General features: G+C 44.0%; 2 protein-coding genes across 3 annotated transcripts; one reads left to right on the top strand and one right to left on the bottom strand.

The window, feature by feature from the left end:
- The first annotated feature begins 428 nt into the window (after nucleotides 1–428).
- TAF12 (TATA-box binding protein associated factor 12) lies at nucleotides 429–12,072 on the top strand. Of its 2 annotated transcripts, XM_084815693.1 has the most exons (7): nucleotides 429–514; nucleotides 2,916–2,999; nucleotides 5,798–6,049; nucleotides 7,610–7,687; nucleotides 8,017–8,131; nucleotides 8,705–8,793; nucleotides 11,606–12,072. In XM_084815693.1, exons 2-7 carry the CDS (start codon nucleotides 2,931–2,933, stop codon nucleotides 11,639–11,641), a joined length of 639 nt encoding a protein of 212 aa, XP_084671819.1. In that variant the 5' UTR covers nucleotides 429–514; nucleotides 2,916–2,930; the 3' UTR covers nucleotides 11,642–12,072. The 2 variants fall into 2 exon arrangements, with proteins under 2 accessions (XP_084671819.1, XP_084671820.1); XM_084815694.1 differs by lacking the exon at nucleotides 2,916–2,999.
- Nucleotides 12,073–19,002: 6,930 nt separating this feature from the next.
- LOC146338010 (ras-related protein Rab-39B-like) lies at nucleotides 19,003–25,757 on the bottom strand. Its single transcript, XM_084815692.1, has 2 exons — nucleotides 25,219–25,757; nucleotides 19,003–20,394 (listed from the first exon to the last, which is right to left on the bottom strand). Exons 1-2 carry the CDS (start codon nucleotides 25,437–25,439, stop codon nucleotides 19,971–19,973), a joined length of 645 nt encoding a protein of 214 aa, XP_084671818.1. The 5' UTR covers nucleotides 25,440–25,757; the 3' UTR covers nucleotides 19,003–19,970.
- Nucleotides 25,758–27,189: the final 1,432 nt, after the last annotated feature.

Below are 27,189 nucleotides of genomic sequence, written 5' to 3'. Positions count from 1 at the left end.
CGACCGGGGTTATTAGATACGCTGGTTGGGGCTGATGGGGGCTGTAGTCTCTAAACCATTCGTCTGGCATCCGGGTTCGGAAGGGCCGGCTTGATCGCTCGGGGAAATGCCAGCAAGGGACTTGCTACGACTATGTTATAAACCCCAAATCGGCGCGCCTCGCGTCCAACCCTCCCTAGGCATACTGCGCCTGCGCAGAGCGGCGCCGAGCAGATTTAAGGGCGGGCGGGCGGGCGCGCTGAGGTTCGCTTCCCCACCCAGTCTCGGGACGACCAAACAACGCGCCTCCGCGCTTGCGCCGTCAAAACCAGGAGCGCGAACGGAGCGTTGGGAGAAAGAGGCGCCGTGATTGGCCGGCGCGCGGGCGGCCGGCGCGTGTATTTCCGGGCCCCGCCGCCGTTCCAAGGGTCGTGACCCCCGGAAGTGCTGTGTCGCGGAGACCCAGTGAGGGGAAAGGCGGCAGTCAGGCGGAGGCAGCGCAGAAGACATGGCGGGATAGGCGGCTGAGGCGCCGGTGAGTGAGTGAGTCAGTCGGTGGCTCGAGCTGGCGGAGGAGGGAGCGGGGACGGGACGGGGCTGGGGTGGCCGAGCAGTTGCTGTGGCGTAGCCCCGCTTACCGTAGGGCAAGGCTCGGGCCACCCGCGGAGGAGGAGAAGCGGAGAGGGGGCTGCCTGCGTGGCGCCTATCTACCGAAAGTCTGCCTAAGCCTCTTTTCCGCCCTCCTGTCCGCCTGGCAACGGGCCCCCCGACGCTTGTCACATCTCGCTGGTAATTTGCTCTGCCGTAAAACACTCGTGTTTCGTCTTCCCCTCCTGCCCCGACGAAGCACGTCGAGGTGGTCAGCGAAGTGGACGCGTCTGTCTCTTTGTGTGTGTGTGTGTGTGTGTGTGTATTCAAAGAGTACATACTGCACCGTATGCAGCGCAGTGATAACAATAACATCACGGCTACGAAAGGCCAGTAATAACAATACCGCGTAATGCCGGAACAGTTCCTTAAAAGCGGCAGGGAAAATACAGAATGGGGCCAACCGATACATGAAAGGAGGAACCAGTGATGTTGTATTTTTGAAACTGATTTTGTTGCGTTTTGTGTTCCCCCCCCTGAAACTGAGCGGTCTTCAGTAACGATGTCAGGTAGGTTGGCTGGGAAGTTGTTGCGATGAAGCTCAGCTTAAAAATCAGGCAGGGCTCAAATGGGGAGAAGAGGAGTTGGATCTGCATGAATGGCATGGCATACTTATTGCTGTTTATCTAAAAGATCTGTATACCTGACAGCTTAGTAAGATTTGACAAGTGATCTAGAACTCAGATTCAACCTGCTTCTGGATCCTCTCTCTTCCCATGGCATGGTCCTATTTTCTCCTGCAGTTTTCTGGAGAACACACCCACCATTGCTATTTTTGAAAATATTATTCACTGCAATAATAGTAGTAATAACACTTATAGCATTTAGAGTGCTTCCATTAGTGACAATGTGTAGAAAAACACACAAAAATGGGTTTCTAGCCATCAGGTTCTCAAACATTTTAAAATACAATTTTAATTTCTTATGCACTGCTTCCATACTTACACCCAGTATTTTAATTATTTACTCTGGGGCATGTTTCTGCTGTAGCCCCATCACCACCACCATCTTATAACCTGTCTCTCCTGCAACTTTTTGTAATTAAAATGCACACCATTATCCAAGAGGTTCACATATGATCTCAATTCTTATGGAGTCTCATAGAGAAAGCTGGTATTGCAGATGTGGGGGGGGGAGGTGAGAGAACAGTGGCTCCGTTTGTAACTGAGGCTACTATCCATAGCTAACACTCTTAGGGAGCAATCCTATGGCCCCTAGACAGCAACTGGGGGGCCATAGGTTACTTCGGATTCCTCGATCCGAGGTTGGAGATAGTATTCTGACCTCAGATACAGGAGTCGATGCTCCATCCCCACCCACTCCCAGTCCCCCTTCCCGCTGGCACGGTAAGAACCATACCAGCTGCCCCTCTGAGGTTGGGAACTCAAACTCAGAGAGCAGGTCAAGGGGGTGTTCTGGTGGGCAGGGAGGGGACTGGAGAGTCGAGGATATGAGCTGCACTGAGGCCTCTCCAGCCTCCTTTCCTCCCCCTCTCACGCGCCCCAGCTAGACAGGCAGAAAAGCCCATCTAGTGAAATTGCAGAGTGGGTCGACAACAAGTGTCTCTGCTGCTCCTCCCTCTCTGCCCTGGATGCTTGTAAGCCTCCAGGTTCGGGGGCTTATGAGCATCTATGATCATAATCCTATGATTATGAGTCATAGGATTATCCCCTTAGGGCACAATTCTATGCATGTTTAGATAGGAAAAGGTCCTACAACTCAGTATGGCTGACTGGGGAACACTGGCAGTTGTAGGTCTTTTTTTCCTGTGTAAACATGCATATGATTGTGCCCTTAACCACTAGGCCTCACCATAAACAAGTGGATGGGGTTATGTGCCAGGGTTCAAGTTGCTAACTGAGGTATTGCACTAGTGCAGTAATATACCTGGAATGTTCTGCTGGTGCAGATGGTGTGGCCTTGGTGGGGAGATGTTCTCTTAAGGCAAGTATGTGCAATGGCAACCTCCTAATTCTCTCTCTCTCCACACACATATATGTAGAATTGCCTACGCGTATCCTTTTTAAACAGATAAGAGGGTGTCCTGGGTTGCACTGGCTTTCTGTCTGTCAAAGCCTTTAATCCAGCCTTCCCCAGATTGGTTGATGTGTTGGACTATAACCCACATAACTGATGCCCTCTAAATGTGTTGGACTACAGAGTGGGGAAGGCTGATCTAATCTTCCTGTGTGGAGGCAATAATGCAAAATGCTTTGCGGGAAATTTTAGAAGCATTTGCAATGGGGGAAGAACAGGTATGTAGGTTAACCCTGACTGTTTACTTGCAGGAACATTTTTGGAAAATGGCTACTCCATTCAATGGTCCCACAGCAGTTTCTGATGTCATTAAAGATCTAGACACTCAGATAGCTGTAAGTAAGTTGGCTTGAACTCACCATGACATGGCATGCTGGCATCATGGTGAGAAGCTGCATACTGGCTTGTGTCTTGTTAAGTTTCATCATGTGCCAAGACTGAAGTGTGGTGGCGATAGTAAAGAAAATTCTGCAGAAGGTCATCTGGCTTCCATGGTTGGTTGGGGAATATGGTCTCCCTAAAGCTTAAGACGGTGATCAGTAGAAGTGAGTCATGGAATCTCTCTTTGGAGTCACTGCTAGCCCTGGCATTTAGGCATGCTCTCCTCCTCTATTGGGAAATATAAGCCTAGTTTTCTAGCACCTTATACCTGACAGTACTAGTCCACTGTACAGAGATGCATAGGAATGTCGAATGGCTTACAGATGGCCCCTGTCGAGATAAATGTAGTGCATCGTTCAGCTGGTTTTAAGACAGTGGTCAGTGCTGTACACAGAACAAGTAAACTAGGCACAATCCCTGCTGGAAGGCTTACTTTTCCTCATTTATTATGCTTGCCTTCTTTTGGTCATGAGGGAAATTGACCATAGACGAGGGTGGCGAAGAAAGTGTGTGTGAGATGGGGAGGATCTCATTAGCAAAAGCATGAAAGAAAGGGTGACTTTTTTGAAACTGGAGATGGATGGAGTAGCACAGAACAGAATTCGAGAAGTAAAGCATTACAGTAGAGAACTGCTGGGTTTAGGAAAGATCAAAATGAAGACAGAGTTTGTCAAGATTAGAGCCAGAACTATTAAGGGAATGGGAAGGAATGAAGAAAGATATAAGACAGGATAAGTAGGAGAGAATGACAGTTGAGAGTAAGAACAAAATGCTAAGTTTCTTCTGTAGCTAGGACAGTAGAAGAATCTGCTTCAGTGCTTGACATGAGTCTCCCGTATCATGCATTTGTTAGGACTGTCTTTATCTGCACCTTCTAATTGTTTGATGAGGAAACTACTGCTAAGCATGTATATAGTGGACTGTATCCAGCATAAGATAATCACAACTCTTATTGAAATGAGTGGGGTGAGATAGTCATGACTAACTCAAGTCCCATTGATTTCAATGGGACTAAAGCAGGACAAACCAAGTCTGGATTCTTTCTGTCACTACAGAGTAACTACAACAATGTCAGCCAGAGTACTTACAAATGAACCACTGGTTTAGCAGCTGCCATCTATGACCACATGCTGTAGCAGCTGGTGGTGCAACTTTACCCAGTGTTAGCACAGGGAGCTCCATAACATTGCCTTACCCAGACATGTCCCCTCTCTTCTTCAGAGTATGCTAGTTTTAATGGCAAACGTGTTGTACAAGGTTAAGAATTTGGCTCAGTTTGAAAGCAATTCTAATCCCTCCCCTCGCCCCCCTGGCCCATGCTTAGTTACATTGTCTTAATGCCACAGTGTGTTGAGTAGAGTAATGCATGATTCTGAGGTGGAATGAAACACTTAAAATTGCAGCATTCTTGTGTGGATTGATACTAACAGAGAACTTGCTCTCTTTTTTCTTTTCTTTTTTTAGTAATTTCATATCCACTTCTTTACTACTTGGCTAGTACATGTTCAGCATGGTTTGGGTCTTAATGTAATGTTATGGGTGTGTTGGATTGAATTTCAAGGAAAACTGACAGTAACATAAGAGGTATTAAGATAGTAAAATCACATGTGACCCACTTGTAAATTAAGGTTCAGGAAAAAGAGATGCAATTTCTGAGAACTTTAAAATACTTTGTATAGTTTCGCTGATGAATTGATTTGGTTGGTAACAAGCTTTTGAAACAGCTCTTTGAAATTCTATATTTATTGAGTGTGTTGGAACTATTGGGAACAGGTTTTTTTATTTTTTGCTGCTGAGGAAACCAAAGAGACATGTCCTGCTGTGGAACTGTGGGTCAAGGGTATATTCATAAGAGAGGGAAATGGTGGGCTTAAGAACGTGAACATTAAATGTTAATGGGTGAATTGGGAAACCAGATCCATTTCTGGAGTAGTGTTTCTGTAGCACGGTCTGTAACGAAAATACAACTTAGCACTGTAAGAACCGTTGTGATCTGTTTCCTTTGCAGAAAGATGTCATGCTCTAGGACAGCCAAAGGTCAAATTTGAAACAAATTTAGAACATCCTAAACTAGAGTAGTGATGTTCATGGAAAGCCGGCTGTAACCTGAGCAGCTTTCCCTTTAGCTCCCTTCTCTTAAAACTGTAATATGGGGGCATGGGGGGATGACCCTTTACTTAATCAAAAGTTGTCCAAAGATTACAAAGGTCTGTGTTAACTGTGTTACCAGTGGTCAGCTCTGTGGGTATTGGAGAGTGGCTGAGGATGTGCTTCCGAGACCCACAAATGTGTTCCTGGGAGAAATGTTCATATTTCCAATTGGCAATCTCAAATTAAAATGGTGGTGGGTGACTTGTGACCCTCCAGTGGTGATGGACTGCAACTCCTGTCAGCCCCAGCTAGCATAGCCAGTGGTGAGGGATGATGGCAGTTACGGTCTGTCAACATCTGGAGGGCCACAAGTTGCCCACCCCTGCATTAAAGCATTCACAGAAAGCAGGCCTTGATAAGCTTACCTCTACCCTCTCATGAAATGGCATAAAAGTGATGTAGTAACGTAAGGTGTTTTTCCAATGGTTGCTGAAAGCTTCTTTCTCCAAATGCATACTGAAAGATTGGAATATCTGGGGTCCAACCTGCTGGGGGCAATCGTAGGATAGGTAACTTAAAAAAAAAAACACAAACCCTTCATCTTCTAAACCTATACCTCCTTCCTTATTATTTTAATATTGGGGTTTGCTTCTTCCTCCAGCTGATTGGTTTGGGCCCACATAATCCGAAAAAGAAGCAAGATCTTGACAAGCTCTATGACCTGAAGGCTAAAGCGCAGCAGATTATGAACCAGTTCGGCCCGTCTACCTTGATCAATCTATCCAACTTCTCCTCGGTCAAGCCAGAACCAGCCAATACTCCTCCTCATAGCTCCATGGCAAACAACACCACTGTGGCAAAGATGCCAGGGACCGCTAGCAGTGGGGGACGGCTCAGTCCTGAAAGCAACCAGGTAATTCCACTTGATGCTGGAAATGCTGGTGGGGTGTGGGCTGAAAATAACATTGGCTGCTTTTGCGTGTGCTTGATGCTTACTGCCAAACCTCTCCCCCTGCACTCACAGCCCTTTATGTCTTGAAACTGAAAATGAATAAAGTCTGAGCCTTTGGTTCAGCAACATCTTGTATGTCTTTGTATAGCACCAGATGTACAGCATGTACTGAATCATAAGGCCCTGCGTCTGTGGAGACTTCTCTGTGCTGATTTTACCAGAACATAAACATAAAATATTAGTCTCTTGTATTAATGTCTGAAACACTGAGTTTGTCCATAATGATAACATACAATAAGCGGTAAATATTTTCCCACCACCTGCATTCCTTCACCAGATCCACTGCTTACCAGTTTGGAGAATGGGCAGAATAGGCCAGTGACTCTCTCTAACATAGCATTTATCCTTACACCCTGGTATCAGTTGGCCTATGGAGGGGGTAGATGGCAGAGCAGTGTGACAGCCAAAAGCCCCCCTCTGACAACTGTCTGCTTTCGTAATAGTTGTGTTGGGTTGGCTACCAGGTAGATCTGAAGTGGCAGCAGCTAGGTGCTTCGCCCTTTTTCCTGTTGATCTTCACCTTCCTTTTAGTTTTAAGATGTTGACATGTCTCATGTGGAAAAGTGTTAAAGAAAATGAAATCTTTATTTACTTTAAAGGCTGATAGTGTTATCAACTGATCCTTTGTCCGGGAATAGTAAAGCCCAGCAACAGACTACATTCATTGATCTGCTGTATGGCAGATGTTATATGCCAGCAAGTGGCTGCTGGAATGTTGTGTTTTACAGGAAAATACTAAATAGAAGAACTGTCTGACATATTTGTGAGTAAATCCTGTCAGTATAGATTGCCAGTTAGAACACTGCAGAGAGAGAGAGATAATTATTTAAGAACTGCTTCTTCTAATGTGGCACGAGAAATACGTAAAGGATCTAACTCTCTAGTTGTGGCATGGTAATCATGACTTATACATTTCCGTTACGACCTTGAGTGATGCCTCTGGTCCCCTAGTCTGATCCTTGTGCCCCCAAATCCCACTTCATTAATGTGAGTGTCTCAACTTGCTAGCTTAAAGATGCCTGAAAGCACCAATCAGCCAGGGGCTGCCAGCCTCAAGAATTAAGGAATGAGTTAATTGGTGGAGGTAGGTGCTGTTTCTTGGGTCTCTGTTGGTGGTTCCATTGTACAATAATGTTATTACTGAAAATGTTGCTGTCCTTGAACAGTAATTTCTTTTTCCCTCTGTGTGTGTACATTGCTGCCTTAATGAATAGAACGTACTTGCATACGCAGCTGCAAATATGATTTCAAATAAAACAAATGTATTTCTCTCCTTGACTGTGCAAATGTCTTTAGATGCTAAGATTATAAGAGCATATCTGAGCATTCTCACACATTCTTTGTTGGAGGTATACATAAGCTGTGCCTTTTTTTTGGTTTTGTGGTGCAGAATGCAGAGTAATGTAATTCATACATCCATGCTAATGTTGGTTGATTTCTTCCCATCCACCCCTCCCCCAGATCTTAACCAAGAAGAAACTGCAGGATCTTGTCAGAGAGGTAGATCCAAACGAGCAACTGGATGAAGATGTGGAGGAGGTAGGCCTTTAGTAAAACGAACTGCATGAGTATCCAATCCTGAGTAGCATCAGGCAAATACCCCTTGGTATTTGCCCAAGCCCATCCTTGGCTGAAGTGTGCCATTGGTTCATTCTGATCAGATGGGGTACACAAGATGGCTACACATGAATGGATCCACAGTACCCTATCCTTCGCTTGGTGAGATATCAGTGAGATGCTCCTAAGGATGGCCTGGGAGAGTCTCACTTGTTGGGCACATGAGAAGCTTGTGAAGCTAAATTCCATTTCATCAACCTTTAAGCTGAAACTCACCATGAATGCGGTTGGTGCTTCCCTGTTTTTGACAGATGCTGTTGCAGATTGCTGACGACTTCATTGAAAGCGTGGTGACGGCTGCCTGCCAGCTTGCACGGCATCGCAAGTCCAACACTTTGGAAGTGAAAGATGTCCAGTTGCATCTTGGTGAGCGCCAGTGCATGAATTGTGGTTGTGTCATTAAGGTTGCTGTAGCTCACTGTATTTCTCTGCTGTCAGTGTGTGACCCAGCTGAACAGCAGTCATCTGGGAGTGACCTGCAAGATTGGTCCTAACCCATGTGATACCAGGCCTTTAACATGTGGGCTGAAGCCACAGAAAAGTGGCTTCCACATTGTAGCTGAAGCATATAAAGGTCACCATAGTCATCTTTCCTGTGCTTATGTGTAACCACACCTTCTGATGCCCAGTCTCCAACCCAGATGGTACTACTATTTGTTGCGAGTGACTTAAGAACCTTGATTTCTTAGAAATTTGTTCTAATGCAAAAAAAATTCCCTAAAATGCAGGGAAACACCACCCAAAACAAGATCTTTTTTCAGTTTGTCATTTTGATACAGTTCTTGTAAACCAGGTACCAGGATGTGCTTTGTTCATTCCTTTCTACATAGCTGACTTCTGGAATGTTTCTTACCCATTTACTGCCAACTTAACTCTTCATCTGTTTACTGCTGCTTTTTGTCTCTTCCCCCACCCTCCACACCCTGTTCTTTGCTATAGAGCGTCAGTGGAATATGTGGATCCCAGGTTTTGGCTCTGAAGAAATCAGGCCTTATAAAAAAGCTTGCACTACAGAAGCTCACAAACAGGTATGGGTTTCTTTCAGCAGAGTAGCAAACTTGCCTAAGAAAAGTGATGCAATCTAAAACTTAAACCAGATGGCTTCAGATATTTAAATGGCCAACAGGAGAGAGCACCAGATGAAAAGCAAAGTTTGCTAACTAATCAGATTGAAGGTTTTCTGGAATAGGTACATGCAAGAAATCATATGTACACCATCCTGGGATACCTTGAGAGCCAGTGTGGTGTAGTGGCTAGAGTGTTGGACTGGGAGTTGGGAGATCCGGGTTCTAGTCTCCACTTGGCCATGGAAGCTCACTGGGTGACTTTGGGCCAGTCACAGATCCATACATTAGGGGAAAACATTTGGTTTCAAAGCCCCTTTGTTAAAAGTGTTTGGTTCTGAAGAAGGAGTGTACCCAAGTACTTGTGAGTTTCACAATTGGCCCTTAATTCATTTATTTAAATGGTAACCCACTCTTCATTCACAAGGTATCCCAGAATGGTGTACATAAGATTATACAAAGAAGTACAATATAATAAAATTTCAGAAGTACAATATAATAAAATTTCAAGAGGCATAAAAACTATTCAACTAGCAAATAAACAAATGAATTGGTCAATTAAAAACTAGCAAATAAACAAATGAATCGGTCAATTAAAAACAAACATCTGAGTATGTGATTGAACCATTTATTGCATTTATTACATATGAGGTTTTTATAAAGTCACCATGTGACTATGCCACTCAGCGGGAAATCCTGTTTAAAGCCCTGCCTTTAAACTCATGAAGACTTATATGATAAAAGTTCGAATATTTTGTGGTGCAACGTATGATCTAGACAAAGTTGGTCAGTTTGCACATGATGGGGCAAATAATGGGTCAATTAAACCACAATTCGCTGGGATGCATGCTGTGCCCAAGCTGCTTTTATTTTCTGTAAACAACCACCTATCGGGGGTCGTGAGCATGACTTGTGAACCCAGACCGATGGGTTATTTAGAGGCTGAACAACCCAGTGGTTAACCAACAATAAACCATGGGTTTGGTTAGCCCACAATTTACCACCATGATGTGTGAACTGGGTCATTATATCAGCAGTATGCCAGACTAGTTCTTGTTCATTCCGATTGCTTGAAGTTTGGTGCAATTTAGGAACTACTTCCTTTCTCCATTTGTAATATGTGGTGTGAATAGCACCACTGATGCATCATTTAGTAGTTCATTATATGCTACTGGGTAAGTAGGATGGGTGGTGAATATAAGAATTGCTTTGCTGGATCAGACCGAGGTCCACCTGGAACAAAATTCTCTTTCTACTAGGAGCCAATCAAATGCCTCTGGGAAGCAGGGCACAGAAGGGATAGCCTTCCCTGGTGTGTCCCCAAATTTTCTCTTTGTAAAGGGGTCACGGTAGCACTTTCATACCGCACCAGCTATAGAGGGGCTTTAGGAGATTTGTGGCTGGATGGCAGCCACAGCACTGCTCTTTGTTCCTGTGGCAGGCTAGTTGGTATCTTGTCATCCTATTGCCCCTTTGCACTGATGCAGGTCTATCCTTTTGTGATTCCCTAATGAGGACTCACAGGCTGGCCCCTCCTGTATTTGGCAGAGGGCAAGTTTGTGGAATATAAGTTTGTGTGGTGGGGGCAGCTCTGTGTGAGGGGTTCAATCTGTGAGATGATCTCAGCAGGCATTTCAGGGATACGTTTTCTGGTTTTTGTGTTGCCACTAGTGTGTGTATGTACGGGAGTGTGTACTGTTTTCTTGTGGGTCTCTGCACCGACATTAGTCTTCTGCTTTGAGTTACCACTGTGTATAATCTTGCATGGGTGCAAGAGGAGGGTTCCTGATCCTGGCAAGGATGCAACAAACTTAATTCCCTAAAATGTTTAATGTTCCACACTCCCCTTCCCTAATCTGTGTGCATATAAATAGGTAATAACAGCATCCCTCCCATACCACACTGTTTCTGTCCTCTTTGGGTCCAAAGCATGATTGCATTTCCATCTCAACTTCAAAAAAAACACACAGCAGTTTTGAAGGCCCCTGATCCAAGTCAGGACTGTGCCCTGTTGGATGGGGGTTAACCCTTTTCCTGTACATCTTCCCAGCAAAAATAGATCCCTATCCCAGGGCCAGTCCACGTTATTTTGCTACCTGAGGTGAAGGAAAAGATGGCGCCCTTCCTTCCACATACAGAAGCCAACCAGACTGGCAGCTGAATTGTACTTCAGCGCTGGTTATGGGACAGCATCCTCCATTACCCAAGTACAGCAGGCTAACTTAGGGGATGAAAGGCAGATCTGTATGCTTCGTGGCATACAGATCTGTACCCTTCAACACAGTGTTGACGCTCCCCACCTGCTGGCATGGCTTGTCGTGTTGTGTGAACCAAGTCACTCTGTCTAATGCTAGGGCCTGCCCTGCTCCCTCCCCCAAAGTTGAAACAAACAAGGAGGAAACAAACATACATACCCATACATCTGTCCTTCTGAGACAAATGGCAGCTTTGTAGTGGGGGAGCGATATTTGTTTGGAAATGGCAGGGGAAAGGATTAAAAAAATTCTGAAACATGGTCCCAATCCAGACTGAAGCCCCCTGGCCACTGGGTTTTTTCTTTTCAAAAACCTGGTACAAGATAGAAATGCAGTCATGCATGTCTTGTCTAGTTTGACCTTGAGATGAGTCAGGGCCTTCAAGATTTTAGGATACTATGGTGCTGAGGTTTGTGGAAGTACCTTTCTGGGTCCCAATAATTAACATACAGCTTACTGAAAGACCATGTTCCTGACTCGTACTGTTCTTGACTCTGACTGTCCCCCCTCTCTTTTTTCAGAGGATGGCACTGATCCGCAAAACTACCAAGAAATAATGCCTGGGAATGGCAGGGAAATAAAAATGGCTCTTCTGGGGAAAAAAATCTGCCTCTTAAGCTGCGAAGTATCCATGATGTCATCTATGGGATTGCTTTTTAATGTTTTGCAGAGAAGCATATATTTCAACAGTGCAGCAGTATCTGACTTTCAGAGGAGATCTGCCAAAAGTCATTAGCCCCTGCCCTCCCCCACATCTATTTCTCCAAAAGAACACAATGTATCTTGGAACATAGACTTTATTTTCTGCCTTCAAAGTGATTTATGGTGTACGTGATTGTCCAAGGGACAGAATATTTTGGTATTTTTGGGAACAGTATTAGAAACGGCTGTAGATGTTTTTCATTTCCATTTTACTATTTGTAATGTTGCTGTTTATAGATATTTGGATTTGTTTTACGAGTAAAAGAATTATGACTGAAAAACTTGATCACAGTATTGGCACTGGTTCCACTCTGATGCTCTTGGCTTTTTGCATCCTGAGCTACAAGATGCCCAAAGCAAACATCTTTTTTTTTCTTCTTTTTCAGTTGTCAATATATAGCAGGAAAAAGTGAATTCTTTTCATATTGCAGGCCATTTTTGCTCTGTGAATGCAATAGAAAACCACTTGAGCTAGGGCCAGAGCAAAAGTTCTGTGAAGATGGTGGTTCAGCTTGAAAGTATTGATGCAGTTCCCAACACAGAAAGATTTTTTTTAAGAAACTGGCAACTGCTGCTTAATGGATAAGGGATGGGAGAGCCCAGCCCTCAGCACCTAGGGTTGATATATATGGCTGGAGTTATAAAATTTCTGGTTTGCTCATCTCTCCTTTAATCAGATGGAAAATATTCTTCGCAGTAGTCACCAGCTATCTGCTTCCATGAGTGTTCTACAATCCAAAAACACACTTGAACTTAAAATCAGGGTTAAATTGGTGCAAAACTGAGTGTTGCCTCAGATCTTGATGTGTTATGAAAGCTGTTTGTTACTTTAGGGTTGTTGTTTTTTTACCTTTTTCCTGTTTTTCAAACACCCAGTAGCTGAAAAACTGCCTTTCTTTCCCTCTTCAGCCTTGGTTGGATGAACTGTAGTAGCAATGGTTGACTTTATCCATGATCTGAAGTAATGAAAGAGCCAGTTAGGGTGCAAGCCTATACATGTTTAGACACAAAGATGTTCTACAATTCCCAGCATGCTGAGAATTCTAGGAGTTTTTTTTCTGTCTAAAGATGTATAGGATTGCACCCTTAATTGATTTCCCATTCTCTATCTCTTGTGTTCTGCATCTGAAGTTCAAATGAGCCAGTGTGTGTGTGCTCTTTACATGTAAGCCAGCCTTCCCCAACCTGGTGCCCTCCAGATGTGTGGGACTGCAACCCCAGTTAACAGTGGCCATTCTTGGATATGATGGGAGTTGTAGTCCAATACATCTGGAGGGAACCAAGTTGGGGAAGGCTGCATTAAACCATTCAGTGGTGGCTAAAAAATACTCCCATTCTTTATCCAAGTGCTCCATTGGTTTAAACTACAGAAATAAATAAGCATACTAACGTACTATCTGTTTTTAATAATTTTACCAAGATAACATCCAGGATAACTTAATGCTTTAATTTAGAAGCTGCCATAAGTGAACCAATAAGACCACAATGCTTGTCTTTGTGCGCAACTATGAATATTCCACCATATAACTTCTGTTCTACCAAATTCTCATTTTAAAGCAGTAAATCCGATTTAGGGAAACAGCCCTTCTGTTTCACGATGGGTTCAGCAGCCAGACTGAATCCCACCCATTGCCCTGATTACAAGTTGTTTACTGGTAAAGGTGCCTTCATATGACATACATTGTGGGTGTTGAACCCAAGGGCTGAATTCAAGTTCAGAGAAGCTTGCTGGGCTTCCAGTGCTGGGTAGGGCCAAAGGCAAAAGGGGCAGAGTCAAAATTACTCCAAATACCACCATGTTGAATGCACCTGCGATGTTATTTGGGATGGAAATGAGAAATACAGGCCTGTGGATGCAGTAGCGTGTGCTAAAGGCATAAATAGCATTGACAAATCAAAACCTGATGCTTCAGAGCTTATTCTGCCCAACCTTCTCGATATCAAACTATTGCCACACCCAATATAATGTTGATCCACAAACATTTGGAACTAAGGATTTGAATGTTGTCAACAATTAGAAATGTCTTGTGGGTCTCCAGAGCTTTTGAGTCAGTGGGCATATCTGGCATTTTGAAAAAGGGCTGTGGGCAGTCCCTCCCAAAATGGCTGCTGTGGGGCTGTGAGTTTGCTCTCATCAGAGTTCAGTTATCTACCTGCTGGTAGTATCCAATTAGAATTGTTTTCTCTCTGCTGGTAGTGTCTAATTAGAACAGTTCTCATGTTTTCTGAGACAACAGTTCTGTTTGGACGCCACCAACAGAGAGAGAGCAATTAAAGCTCCTCCCACTTTTCTGAGTCTCCTGTCCAGTCAGCAGGGCCTGAGCAGATAACCTGAGGGAGAGTGAAGAGAAACAAATTTCATGACCATTGCCATTTTTAATACGACAGAAGAGTGCATGGCTTGGCGAGCATCCAGATAGGTCTTTGTGGGCACACTAGTGTCCACGAGCATTGTGTTGAGCACTCGAGCACCCACACCATTTTGTAGTTAAAGCCTGGAGTAATGTGTGTTAAAGGTTTCTTGAAAGGCTTTTCCCCTACCAAATTGAACATGACACTTGCCCTAGCCTAGCCTGTAAATATTCTGTAGCTGTGACATTCAAGTGCAAAATACAGCATCCCGGCAATCTTGGCTTTGTTTTGTTTGTTTTAAATCAAGTTACTGGCCCTTAAGAAGGTGACCGTAGGCTTGTGTGTGGGCAGTGGTGAAATTTCAGGGCCCAATTTCCAGTGGGTGAAGATTTGAGGCTTCAGTGCCTTGCGTATGTCTTTATCAGTTACTCAGGAATTGCAGAAACAGGGGGATTTAATAGAGATTTGTGCAGGTTATAGAATTCAGCGCTTTCTGTTGCACAATTTTTATTTTTTAGCAGAATGTATGCAGCTCTAACCCCTTCATGGATCACTGCCTTGTTGTGGCGATGGAGCTTGCGTAACTCAGTGAAGCCATAAGCAACCCACTCCAGTATTCTTGCCAAGAAAACACCATGGAACGTATCACAGCGCTAAAAGATATGACGCTGGAAGATGAGCCCCTCAGGTCGGAAGGTGTCCAATATACTACTGGGGAAGAGCAGAGGGAATTTCCAAGTAGCTCCAGAAAGAGTGAAGCGGCTGGGCCAAAGCCGAAACGACACTCAGCTGTGGATGTGTCTGGTGGTGAAAAGAAAGTCCGATGCTGTAAAGAATAATATTGTTTAGGAACCTGGAATGTAAGATCAATGAATCAAGGTAAGCTGGAGGTGGTCAAACATGAGATGGCAAGACTGAACATCGACATCTTGGGAATCAGCGAACTAAAATGGACAAGCATGGGCGAATTTAATTCAGGTGACCATCATATCTACTACTGTGGGCAAGAATCCCTTAGAAGAAATGGAGTAGCACTCATAATCAATAAAAGGGTGGGAAAAGCAGTACTGGGGTACAATCTCAAAAACGACAGAATGATCTCGGTACGAATCCAAGGCAAACCATTCAACATCACAGTAATTCAAGTCTATGCCCCAACCACTGAGGCTGAAGAAGCTGAGGTTGATCGGTTCTATGAAGACCTGCAATACCTTCTAGAATTAACACCAAAAAAAGATGTCCTCTTCATCATAGGGGATTGGAATGCTAAAGTAGGAAGTCAAGAAATCACCGGGATAACAGGCAAGCATGGCCTTGGTGTACAAAATTAAGCAGGACAAAGGCTAATAGAGTTTTGCCAAGAGAACATGCTGATCATAGCAAACACTCTTTTCCAACAGCACAAGAGACGACTCTACACATGGACATCACCAGATGGTCAATATTGAAATCAGATTGATTATGTCCTTTGCAGCCAAAGATGGAGAAGCTCCATACAGTCAGTAAAAACAAGACCTGGAGCTGACTGTGGCTCAGATCATGAGCTGCTGCTTGCAAAATTTCAGCTTAAATTGAAGAACGTAGGGAAAACCACTAAACCATTCAGGTATGACCTAAATCATATCCCTTATGAATATACAGTGGAGGTGACAAATAGATTTAAGGGATTTGACCTGATAGACAGAATGCCTGATGAACTATGGACGGAGGTCCGTAACATTGTTCAGGAGGCAGCAACTCAATCCATCCCAAAGAAAAAGAAATGCAAGAAAGCAAAGTGGCTGTCTGATGAGGCTTTACAAGTAGCTGAGGAAAGAAGGGAAGCAAAAAGCAAGGGAGAAAGGGGAAGATATATCCAACTGAATGCAGAGTTCCAGAGAATAGTAAGGAGAGACAAGAAGGCCTTCTTAAATGAACAATGCAAAGAAATCGAGGAAAACAACAGAATGGGAAAGACTAGAGATCTTTTCAAGAAAATCGAAGATCGCAAGGGAATGTTTTGTGCAAAGACCGGCATGATAAAGGACAAAGAAGGCAGGGACCTAACAGAAGCAGATGAGATTAAGAAGAGGTGGCAAGAATACACAGAAGAACTATACAGGAAAGATCTGAATGTCTCTGATAGCCATGATAGTGCAGTCACTGAACTTGAGCCGGACATCCTAGAGAGTGAAGTCAAGTGGGCCTTAGGAAGCATTAGTAACAACAAAGCTGGCGGAGATGACAGTATTCCAGCTGAGCTATTTAAAATCCTAAAAGATGATGCTGTTAAAGTGCTGCACTCAATATGCCAACAAATTTGGAACACTCAGCAGTGGCCACAAGACTGGAAAAGGTCAGTTTACATTCCAATTCCAAAGAAGGGCAATGCCAAAGAGTGTTCAAGCTACTGTATAATTGTGCTCATTTCACATGCCAGCAAGGTTATGCTCAAAATCCTACAAGCTAGGCTTCAGCAGTATGTGGACCGAGAACTACTGGAAGTATAAGCTGGGTTTCGAAGAGGCAGAGGAACTAGAGATCAAATCGCCAACATTCATGGAGAAAGCAAGAGAATTCCAGAAAAATGTCTATTTCTGCTTCATTGACTATGCTAAAGCCTTTGATTGTGTGGATCACAACAAACTGTGGCAAATTCTTAAGGTGATGGGAGCACCAGACCACCTTACCTGTCTCCTGAGAAACCTGTACGAGGGTCAAGAAGCAACAGTAAGAACCAGACATGGAACAACTGCGATTGGTTCAAAATTGGGAAAGGAGTACGACAAGGCTGTGTATTGTCGCCCTGCTTATTTAATTTATATGCAGAGTACATCATGAGAAACACTGGGTTGGATGAATCACAGGTCGGAATTAAGATTGCTGGGAGAATTATCAACAACCTCAGATACGCAGATGATACCACCCTAATGGCAGAAAGCAAAGAGGATCTAAAGAGCCTCTTGTTGAAGGTGAAAGTGGAGAGTGCAAAAGCTGATCTGAAACTCAACATTAAAAAAACGAAGATCATGGCATCTGGCCCCATCACTTCCTGGCATATAGAAGGGGAAGAAATGTAAGCAGTGACAGATTTTATTTTCTTGGGCTCCAAGATCACCGCAGACGGTGACTGTAGCCATGAAATTAAAAGACACTTGCTCCTTGGGAGGAAAGTTATGGCAAACCTAGACAGCATAGTAAGAAGCAGAGACATCACCTTGCCGACAAAGATTTGTATCATCAAAGCAATGGTTTTCCCAGTAGCACCGTATGGCTGTGAGAGCTGGACTATAAGGAAGGCCGAGCGCCGAAGAATTGATGCCTTTGAACTGTGGTGCTGGTGAAGACTCTTACGAGTCCCCTGGACTGCAAGGAAGTCAAATCAGTCAATCCTAAAGGAAATCAACCCTGACTGCTCATTGGAAGGACAGATACTGAAGCTGAAGCTCAAATATTTTGACCACCTAATGCGAAGAGAAAACTCCCTGGAAAAGACCCTGATGCTGGGAAAGATTGAAGGCAACAGGAGAAGGGGACGGCAGAGGATGAGATGGCTAGATAGCTTCACCGATGCAATGAATATGAATTTGAGCACACTCCAGGAAAGAGCGGAGGACAGGAAAGCCTGGCGTGCTATGGTCCATGGGGTCACGAAGAGTCAGACACGACTTAACGACCGAACAACAACAATGCAGCTCTAAGCCTAGTTGATATGGCATGCACCTGAGTATATGCATGTTTATTCAGATGTAGGTCTGGAGGTGCCTACTCCCAAGTGTGCATGAATAGGCCTGTGAGCTTAGTTTCAGAAAGATAATTTCCATGCAACTGATTGTTCTCCAGCTTTGGGTGTCATCTCCTCCCCACTTTTTTCCGCACTATTGATCTGACAGTGCTGCTATGGTTCCGAAATGGTAGTTTTCATTCCCTGTTTTTAAGTTATCTTGTGGATGAGGTGTCCCAACAGCCTAGGAATTTAAAAAAACAACAGGTGGGGAAATATCTGCTCTAAAAGTAGGCACGTACCAGCCTATAATTCTAAAGACTTTGTTTAGAAGCTGTTATTTTAATATTGATGGTGATCTCTCCAGAAGCTTGACACTTCTCTTGTCATTCTGTGAGAAAGATCTTTAAGATCAGCTTGGCAGGCAATAGGCAAAAGTGGTTCCTGATTATGGTTTTTTAAAAATTACAGTAACTATTGGTCCACTAGAAAAATAATCCAAAAGCAAAAGTAGCATAACAAATATTAAATAATGCCCATTAAAGCTATTACATTTCTGTTGCTTGTAGATTTTTTTTTCTAATGAACCAACATACCTGCTATTATTTTCTGCTCTGGAGAATGCTGAATTTTGCTGTGCAGCAGGGGCATCCTAGAAGATTACCTTTTGCCTTCATGAGGAACATACCCAGCAACCACTAGTTAATACTAACCAACCTTGCTTCTTTTTATGCTTTACCTCAGCTTTCCCCAGCCTGATGCCCTCCAGATTTCTTGAACTCAAACTCCCGTCAGCCCCAGCCAGCATGGCCAATGGGCAGGAATCCTAGGAGTTGTAATCCAAAAGTTGGAGGGCATCAGGTTGGAGAAGGCTGCTTTATCTAGTGCACCACTAAAACCTGGCTAATGTAAGTAATACTGTGTTTTCTTTATTTCTGATCTCCTACATGATCCAGTTAATGCTTGAGACAGACCTGAATAACTGCTGTCTTTGGTCTTTACCCCATCATGGCATTTGCTACAACATGTTTTTGCACCTGGCATAATCTAACTTAGTTAAGTACACAAAACATTTCTTCCATTCTATCTCAAAAGTGTTATAAATTGCAGGTTGTGCCTTCTTTGTTTGTTTGTTCCAGCCTGAAGAAAAGTTCTGACAAACTCGAAAGCTCGTTTATTCCCTGGGTATGTTGCTTGCAGTGCTACTTAATCATCCTTGTCATTTTCATTCATCACCCAGTTTGGCATTAAAAGAACATCTCCTTAAATTTGGGGTGGACAACTTCCAAGGGTTGGGGGGCTGTATTGGATCCCCTGGAACCTTCTGAGGACTGCACCCATCCCCTGCTTAACCATAACCAGAAGTGACCACACAGCTGCATTTGCAGTGATTCTGCTGGGAAACAAGGCATGTGGGGAGACTTACAACAACAGAGGTAGAGAGTTAATATTAAATGATATTGATCTTTATCAGCAGATCTTCTGTAGAAGATTAGAACCAATATTATTTATTCCTAAACACTGAGATGATAGAGTGCATTATAGTTCTCAAATCTCTCAGTCAATGAGGGTGGATTAAGTCAGATGTTCACAAATTTGGTAGCAGGCTAATGGAGACCAACCCATGCTTAGAGTGTTGGGCAGGGTATATGCTTCTAGAGAGATACCTGTAACAGCTCTGCATGTTTCAAGCCAAGTCTCTCCGTAGCAGAAGCAGCTGAGGTAGGATATGACAAGATTTTGGTAAGTGAAGTAAAAGCAATGGATGACTAGTACAGGGTTGAAATGTCATGTGAAGCAGGCACAGACTTGCCTTATATAACAAAAGTTTCCAGAGGTGTGGTATACATAGAAATGAAAAATGTACATTGCACCAATTGTCAGTGAACTTGCTGTTGAACCTTAGGTCAATAGTCTGCTTTCATTCTCGGTTGGAAGGACCCCGTAGGGGTTTTGCCCTTCTGAATGTTGGATTAGCAATAAAGAAAGGGGAACCTCTGTTTTATACAACAGCCTTTAAAAGGCTGCCACAACCTTCGTTGCTTTTATTATGAATTTGGAGTGGGACTACACAACAGTGTTCTTCCGCAACAGGGTCTCTACAGTTTCCCAGAGAAACATGTCTTTTGCTAACATGAGCATTTCTTTTTTCTTTCCTCTGCCTGGACTGTAGGCTCCGCGATGGGCGGCAGTTTGCTTTTCACCCCATCCCATTGTTCGCTGGATCTCATTTTCCCACTTTTTAGTGACTCATAGATTCCTAAAGTTAGCATCTGGAAAGCCTCCTCCACGTTACTGTTGCTCTTAGCTGATGTTTCAATGTACTTTGCCTCTAGTGAAGCAGCCAGTTTCTCTGCCTCCTTTTGCCCAACCTTCCGTTCTGCCTCCAGGTCACTCTTGTGCCCGACTAGCACAAAGACCATGTGGTGAGGTTTCACCGTGTCGATCACTTCCCGGTGCCAATTCCTGATGCTCTCGAAGGATGTGCGGTTGGTTAGGTCAAACATCAGCACTCCCCCTGCTGAGTTGCGGTAATAGGAACGTGTCACTGACCTAAGAAAGGAAAGCCGATGAAGGATATCCGTTCTCCCTTGGGTCACCTTCATAAAAATCAATGATCCTGAAGCATGGAGGCATTAGAAGCAGCTAGATACATACACGGATTACGCCAGCCTGCCCTAGCCTGGCGTCCTCCAGACCAACTCCCATCAACCGTAACCAGCATGGCTAATTGGCAGGACTGCTGGGAGGTGAGCTCCAAAACTTCCGGTGGGCACCAGGTTGGAGAAGCCTGGCTTAATGTAAGCCAGCCTTCCCCACTTGGCACCCTCCAGAGATGTTGGACTACAACTGTCATCATTCCCAGCCATTGGGGTGATGGGAGCTGCAGGCAGATTGGACTGCAATCCAATTGAATGCAATCCAATTCAATCCAATTGAATGCAAATTGAATGCAGATTCGAATGCAATCTGGTTGGCAGTAGATCGGGGAAGGCTGAGCTAAGCATTAAAGCTATCCATTTATGAATGTATAATATTAACGTTTATTGGTATGGTTGTATGTTGCTTTGGATTTGCTGGTGGGAAATGGGACTAGCAGTGCAATCCTGTGTATTCTTGAAAGTAAGTTCCGTTGACCTCAGTGGGACTTACTTCTGAGCAAACATACAGGATGCTGCTGTAAACTGTTTAACAGAAATCCTTTGACTGTGGACAGGGAGAATCCTGGGTAGAGGAACTGCCAAACCCAAAGCCCTGCTGGGCTTGTGCTGGCATGGGGGAGGGCGGGGGGCTGGAGAGGAAAGAAGTATACCAGTGGCAGGTCTGGCCTACTGTATTGCCCCAGCCATAGGCTTCAAACTCTTAATTTAGAGGTGCCAAGATAGTGATAAATCAGATCTAGGTTTACTTACAAGGAATACTTTATTGAGTAACTTACAGCACACAGGCGTACCCAATGGTTGGATCAGAGAGCTTCTCTGAACCCAGAGCCATGGGGTACAATGGGTTTTATACCATACATGTTAGCAATGAGGCAGCATGACAGCAGCAAGCTCCCCCTAGCGTTCATTCCCAGCATAGACTAGCTGTGCTTGATTCTCAGCACAGCCACCTGCAGCTTTAAGAAAACCTTCACTTCCCAGGCACATCTTGATTCACTCATTAGTATGGAATATGCTAGGCTGAGCTATCGGCCCTTTGACTCATCTTCACATGCTCAGAAGCTTCCTAGCAAGTAAATTGCACCCATAATGAATTTAAGCAAGGCATTATGGATCTCTAGGCCCCTCTAACACTACAGGTGACTTGGTTACGCTCCTGGGGCCAATACACATACTTTTATTCCATTGTTAGGGGAACAGACTGTCTATCCCCAGAACACCCCTTTTTCCCATTACCACTGCCAGAGCAGCAGGAACAGAAGAGGTTTTTGTGTCTGCACTGGGGAGGCGTGTGAGTGTGGGCCTCACTCTCCCCTGAAGCCTATGGCCCCTGGGACAACCTCCCAGAAATTTTAGGATTACAGCCTAAATAAATAGCTATTATAAATAGCTATTATTATGGGAAAGGCTCTCAACAAACAGCCAAGCTTTTACAAGGCAGCAGAAGGAAATATGTAGATGTAGTTAGCCAGACCTTTCTGGGCAAGGTTGATGCCCTTACTGGAAAAGCCCAGATCCAAGTTCTTATCAGCTAACCTCCTGAAGAGGGAGGAACCCCTCCTGTTTAATCAGTTTTGAGTCAATGGAATGAGTTGTTCATACAAGCAACAGATGTATGTCTGGACCATTGTGCAATCGACTCATCCTACCCAGCCACCTACTTTCCTGTATTCTGTGTCCTGGGAGTATACAGAGGCCTTTACAGTAGCCTCCCCTAACTTGTTGTTCTCTAGATGTGTTGGACTGCAACTCTCAGCCTTCCCAGCCAGCATTCCCAGCATGCTTTTCCTCAAAACAATTCTGCAGGGGGTGGGAGAGGTGGTATTAATTTTCATGGCAACTCATGAACTCAAAGTCTGCAGTCTGAAACACTTAATTTTTAACACAGTGGGACTTACTTCCAAATAAATTTGCATAGGATTGCAAAGCACGCAGGCTATAGTCTTTCAGGCTTGTCTAGAAAGCGGTGAGAATTTAGGTAAATTATCCTATCCTTTAGAAGAAACAGTTGTTAATATAAGATGCTAGACAAGTGCAACCAAAGAGTTACATAGTCTGTTCTAATCAATACTTGAAATTCAACTCTTGTGGGTTTTCACCTTTTCCGCCATAAGTTGAGCACTGATGCATACACAGCATCCCAGTTCTCTAGCCTCCAACCTGCCTTGTTTGCCTGCTCCATTCTGCTCAGTAGCACAATTAGGTAATTTTAAACTCTGGAATTAATAGTTTTATAGGACCCCACCCCCATCCCTTTAGATGGTAAATGTGTATTACTTCACTTTCTTCAAAAAGTGGTAAGCTAGCCTGTTACATTTAGGGGCCCTTAGAGATGTAGGATTTCTGGAAATGTTGAAGCCATGAGAAAAAAAATGTTTTTTCCCTGTTCTTTTTTTTTTTTTTTGGGGGGGGGGGAGTAAATTTTTGGAAAAATTTAAAATACTTATTTTTTAAGCACTTTTTACAGATCTGAAGAGACTTTGTTGTTTTAGGACAGCCTTCCCCAACCTGGTGCCCTCCAGATATTTTGGACTTCAGCTCCTATCAGCCTCAGACAGGATGGCCAGTGGTCAGGAATGCTGGCCATTGAGGTCCAAAACATCTGTAGGGCACCAAGTTGAGGACGGCTGCGTTAAAAATGTAAAGCAGCCTTTATGTTTGTAAAGTTATGTATAACATGGTGTGGTCATAAAATTATCTTATTTGAAAACTTTAAAAACTGAACTCAGTAAATTTGTAATTATTGTCTGAATAAACTATACTTTTAAAATTTAATATACAAAACATACTTAATTTTATGAGCAAACCAAATTGCAGATTCCTAGTTTATGTCTGGCCAGAGGGGACTTCAGCAAGTACTCCCTGAAACATCTGAATCATCCTGGAAGCCAGAAGAAACAGGAAGAACTGGAAGCAGAGGAAGATAAGTCTAGAAACCCAGGACTCTGTAGAACAAAACCCAAACCATCAAGAATGTACACTTGCTTCCATATTATGATATGGTGACTCTGTTCACATGTTGGGAAACTAAACATGACTTGGAGCATCTGCAAATGTCTATCTGTAAAAGATATTGGATCAATAATTTTAATAAGAAGTGAAAGAAATAACTATGCTGAGAATCTTACAGAGGGGATTAAAAACAGTTTTCCCCATGGCTTCATTATTTCCAGACATTTGACTTCTCTAGTCTTTCTGTAAAAGTCTTATTACATAGTTTTAGAAATCATTGGAGGGGAGTGAAGACTTGGTAACAGTATATAAACATCTTGTCTTAAATTCTAAAAGAAAACATTTCATAATCCTAAACTGTTCAATTAGGGGGGGGGAGATCCTTGTGGGAACAAACGGTGTTTTCCAAATTTTTCTGGTCTTTCTCTAGGCCTTCACAGCTCTAGAGTCCCCCCTCATTCTGCTAGGTAGGAGCCTGGACGTCTCCCCCCAAAGCTCTACCCTGAATGCATCACAGATTCTGCCAATACCATGAAGCCCTCATTCTGCTGCATGTGTGTAGAACAGGCCTTAGGCTTCCTGTCCATGACTCTAACGCTCATGCCCTTTCCAGGAGTTATTTACACAACTGAATTATTAGACTGACAGGCATCAGAGACAGGCCTTTTCAGTGGTGGCCCCATACCTTTGGAATTCCCCCTCTAAACAAGTATGTATGGCTCCTGGATTGACTTTTTAAAGAGTTTTGAAAATGTAGTTATTCCAAACTACTTTTAAATGATATTTAGGCTTGGTATTTAATTGTTTCTAGGTTTTAACTGCTGGTGCTAGTTTACCAACTTATTTTGCCAACTCAGTTTATATGTTTTTATATTGTTTTACTCTGCCAACATTGTTTCATTTTCTGCTGCTGCAATTATTTTAGATGTGTTGGTGTGTTTTAGATTATGATTGTATGGTTTACAATGCAGTATTCTAGACTGTTTAGATAGATTCTGAGCCCCCTTGAGGGGGTAAACCCTAAAAGGCAGCCTATCAATACAGAAATAAAGTACAAGTTGGAGGTTCACAGCAAGTCAAAGCCCAATATGGTGCAGTGGTTTGAACAGGGGTTGGGAAGCTCAGGCCTGAGGCCAAATGCAGCACTCAGAGATTCCCCAGATGGCCTGGCCCCATCCTTTTCTCCCAGCCATCCATTGTTTGGTGGTTTCCTGGCTTTTGTGCGGTTTTCCCCCATTCTAAAAGGTTAAAACACCTCTCCTAAAGCTTAGGTACTGGCAGTAAGCACTTTATGTTATGGGGTGCTCATTTGTTTTTGTATTTTTAGCCTCCTTTGCAGTTGTCCACCACTGGAATGCAGCCCTCAGGAGCGCCTTGGAAAACTGAATTCAGCCCTCTGGCTGACAGAGATTCCCCACCCCTGGGTTAGAGTGTCAAAATTAAGGCCAGGGAGGCCCTGAGTTCAAATCCCTCCTCAGCCATGAAACTCACTGGGTAATCTCAGGCCAGTGCCAGTATCCCTCTGTCTGTTGTTGTGAGGGAAAGAAGGTACTTTGTAGTTATTCCAAACTACTTTTGAATGAACTTCTTTGAACTTGTCAAAGAAAGGGCTGGGTAAAAATGTAAAAGTAAAAAAAAAATAGACCACATCCTGTAGCCTCACCCCCTCAGTTCTGCACCCTCCAGAACAGTGGGAGTGGGGGTCTGAAGAGGCCCCGGGCTGCTGATCGCTCCGCTCATCTCACTTCTGTTCAGCACTCACCTGAATCGCTCTTGCCCAGCTGTATCCCAAAACTGCAGCTTGATTCGCAGGTCAGGCCCAATCTCCATAAAGTGAACATAGAAATCCACCCCCACAGTTTGGTTCATGGACTCAAGAAAGACCCCCTCGGCATAGCGTTTCAGGAGAGAGGATTTGCCCACGGTGGAGTCACCCAGCATGATAATCCGGAACTGGTAGTGCCAGAGAGAATCCACTGCCATTCGGAGGCGGGGGGTGAAGCTCACAGTGGCACCAGATGCAAACAACCCCCCTCCCCAAATCAAGGTTCATCCAGCCGCAGCGAGTAGAGGAAGCTGCTAGAGTTCTAGCAGAAGTAGAAAGCTGGTCGAGGCTTGCTGAAAGTGAATGCAGGCTGTTTGCGCTGACACCCTCGTGGCTGCGTGCTGTATCATTCCAAGTTCGGGCAAGCAGCAACTGAGCCAGGCTGCATGAGCACACTCACCCTGTTCTGCCCCACCCAGAGAATGTGCAGTGTTTATGGAAGGGGAAGCCAGCCTCCGAGAAAACACATTTCACCTACATTCCACAGCAGCACTGTTTCTGTTTTATTGTGGCAAAATATTTGCTTATCAGAATAAGCAAAACCTTCTGAGAGCTCTAATGGGGAAACATCCTTCTTTCACTAGAACATATCAAATTGTGGCCAAATGCCAAGAGAGGAAGGGCTCCTCCTGCCTTTTTAATTATGGCATAGAAGAGGGAATTAGGGGAGAGGGCTCTTGCCTCTTTTAACAGTTGTGTGGAACAAAGAATTTGAGCAGGTGTCGTCACAGCAGCTGAACTTCTACGCAATAGTTAAAGGTGCAGGAGCCCTGTCTCTTTTGCATTTGGCCACCTGAACGCCCTTTTTTCCCCCCCTTCCTAGGACATCCTTCTTCAAATGCTCTCTAGATGTTTGGGACTTCAATTCCCATCAGCCCCGCCAGCATAGCCAATGAACAGTAATGCTGGGAGTTGGTATAAAACATCTGGAGAGTGCCAAGTTAGGGAAACCTGCTCCTGGAAGAACAGAGCCAAACCTTTGGATTAGAACAAATGGGTGACTTGCAGCATATTTACTTGGAAGTAAATCCCACTATGTTTGGTGGTCAATCCCAGCATGGGCAGGACTGTAGCCTTACTGGCCCTTCAGTCAAGTCACTTCACTGTGTCACATTTTCACAATTTATTTTTTTTTCAGCATTAATTAACATTCACATAGGAGCAAAAACAGAAGTGATACAAAGGTTATCACCCTTGCATCTGCTGAGGTACATGGCATATTGGACCTCCTCTAACATTTCTTTCACGTGTAAGGGCTGGTTCTGTCACCTCCCTAAATTGCTGTTGAGCCTTGTAAGTTAAAATCTAAGCTTGTGTTTGGTCGCAAGTTATAACACTTTTTGCTTTTAACAACACCTAGGAATGTGATCTAAATGTGACCTGACCAGGTTTCACTGACTTTGCTTTCACCTTGGGTCACAGTATGCTAAAAGCAATGCAGGGAATTATTGCTACAGTTGCCAATGAGTAGCAATTCAACAGGTATTCCCCATCACTACCAGAAAACCAGCCTCACCTGTTGGATTTCCACTCTAGGTGGTCACTCAAGGTCCAGATCAGAAGGCAGAGCCTAGAATCAACCTCTTCACATTTTTTTCTGGATAGTGTAGTAGGTATTTTTTCACTGTCTTCAGTCCACACCCAAGGAACACAACTACATCAAGGGATGTAATCTGTGCTATCTACAATTGGCCTGCCCAAATATGTGGATTCTTGTGTCCATGGGCAAGAAACTGCCTTTGATAACAGGAAGACTCTTAGTTGCTTTTGATAACACATTATTTCAAACAGTTCCTCATTCATTTCTTTGATGCGGGCAACATTTTAAAGGCACACTCCTTCCCAGCATGGGCCAACATGCAAGCTTAGACACAGCAAGTGACTGAGAAGTCTCAGTTGGGGAAAAGA

Source organism: Heloderma suspectum, chromosome 10, assembly GCF_057233095.1.
Source record: "Heloderma suspectum isolate Gila_16-S chromosome 10, 16-S_ref, whole genome shotgun sequence".
Taxonomy (NCBI): Eukaryota; Metazoa; Chordata; class Lepidosauria; order Squamata; family Helodermatidae; genus Heloderma; species Heloderma suspectum.
This window is presented reverse-complemented; position numbering and strand designations above follow the sequence as displayed.

Coding starts and splice junctions, on each gene's coding strand:
- TAF12 (XM_084815693.1), top strand. CDS start 2,931: ATGGCTACTCCATTCAATGGTCCCACAGCAGTTTCTGATGTCATTAAA. Junction 3,000..5,797: donor ATCTAGACACTCAGATAGCT/GTAAGTAAGTTG, acceptor TTCTTCCTCCAG/CTGATTGGTTTGGGCCCACA. Junction 8,794..11,605: donor CTACAGAAGCTCACAAACAG/GTATGGGTTTCT, acceptor CTCTTTTTTCAG/AGGATGGCACTGATCCGCAA.
- LOC146338010 (XM_084815692.1), bottom strand. CDS start 25,439: ATGGCAGTGGATTCTCTCTGGCACTACCAGTTCCGGATTATCATGCTG. Junction 20,395..25,218: donor GCTGGGCAAGAGCGATTCAG/GTGAGTGCTGAA, acceptor TTCCTTTCTTAG/GTCAGTGACACGTTCCTATT.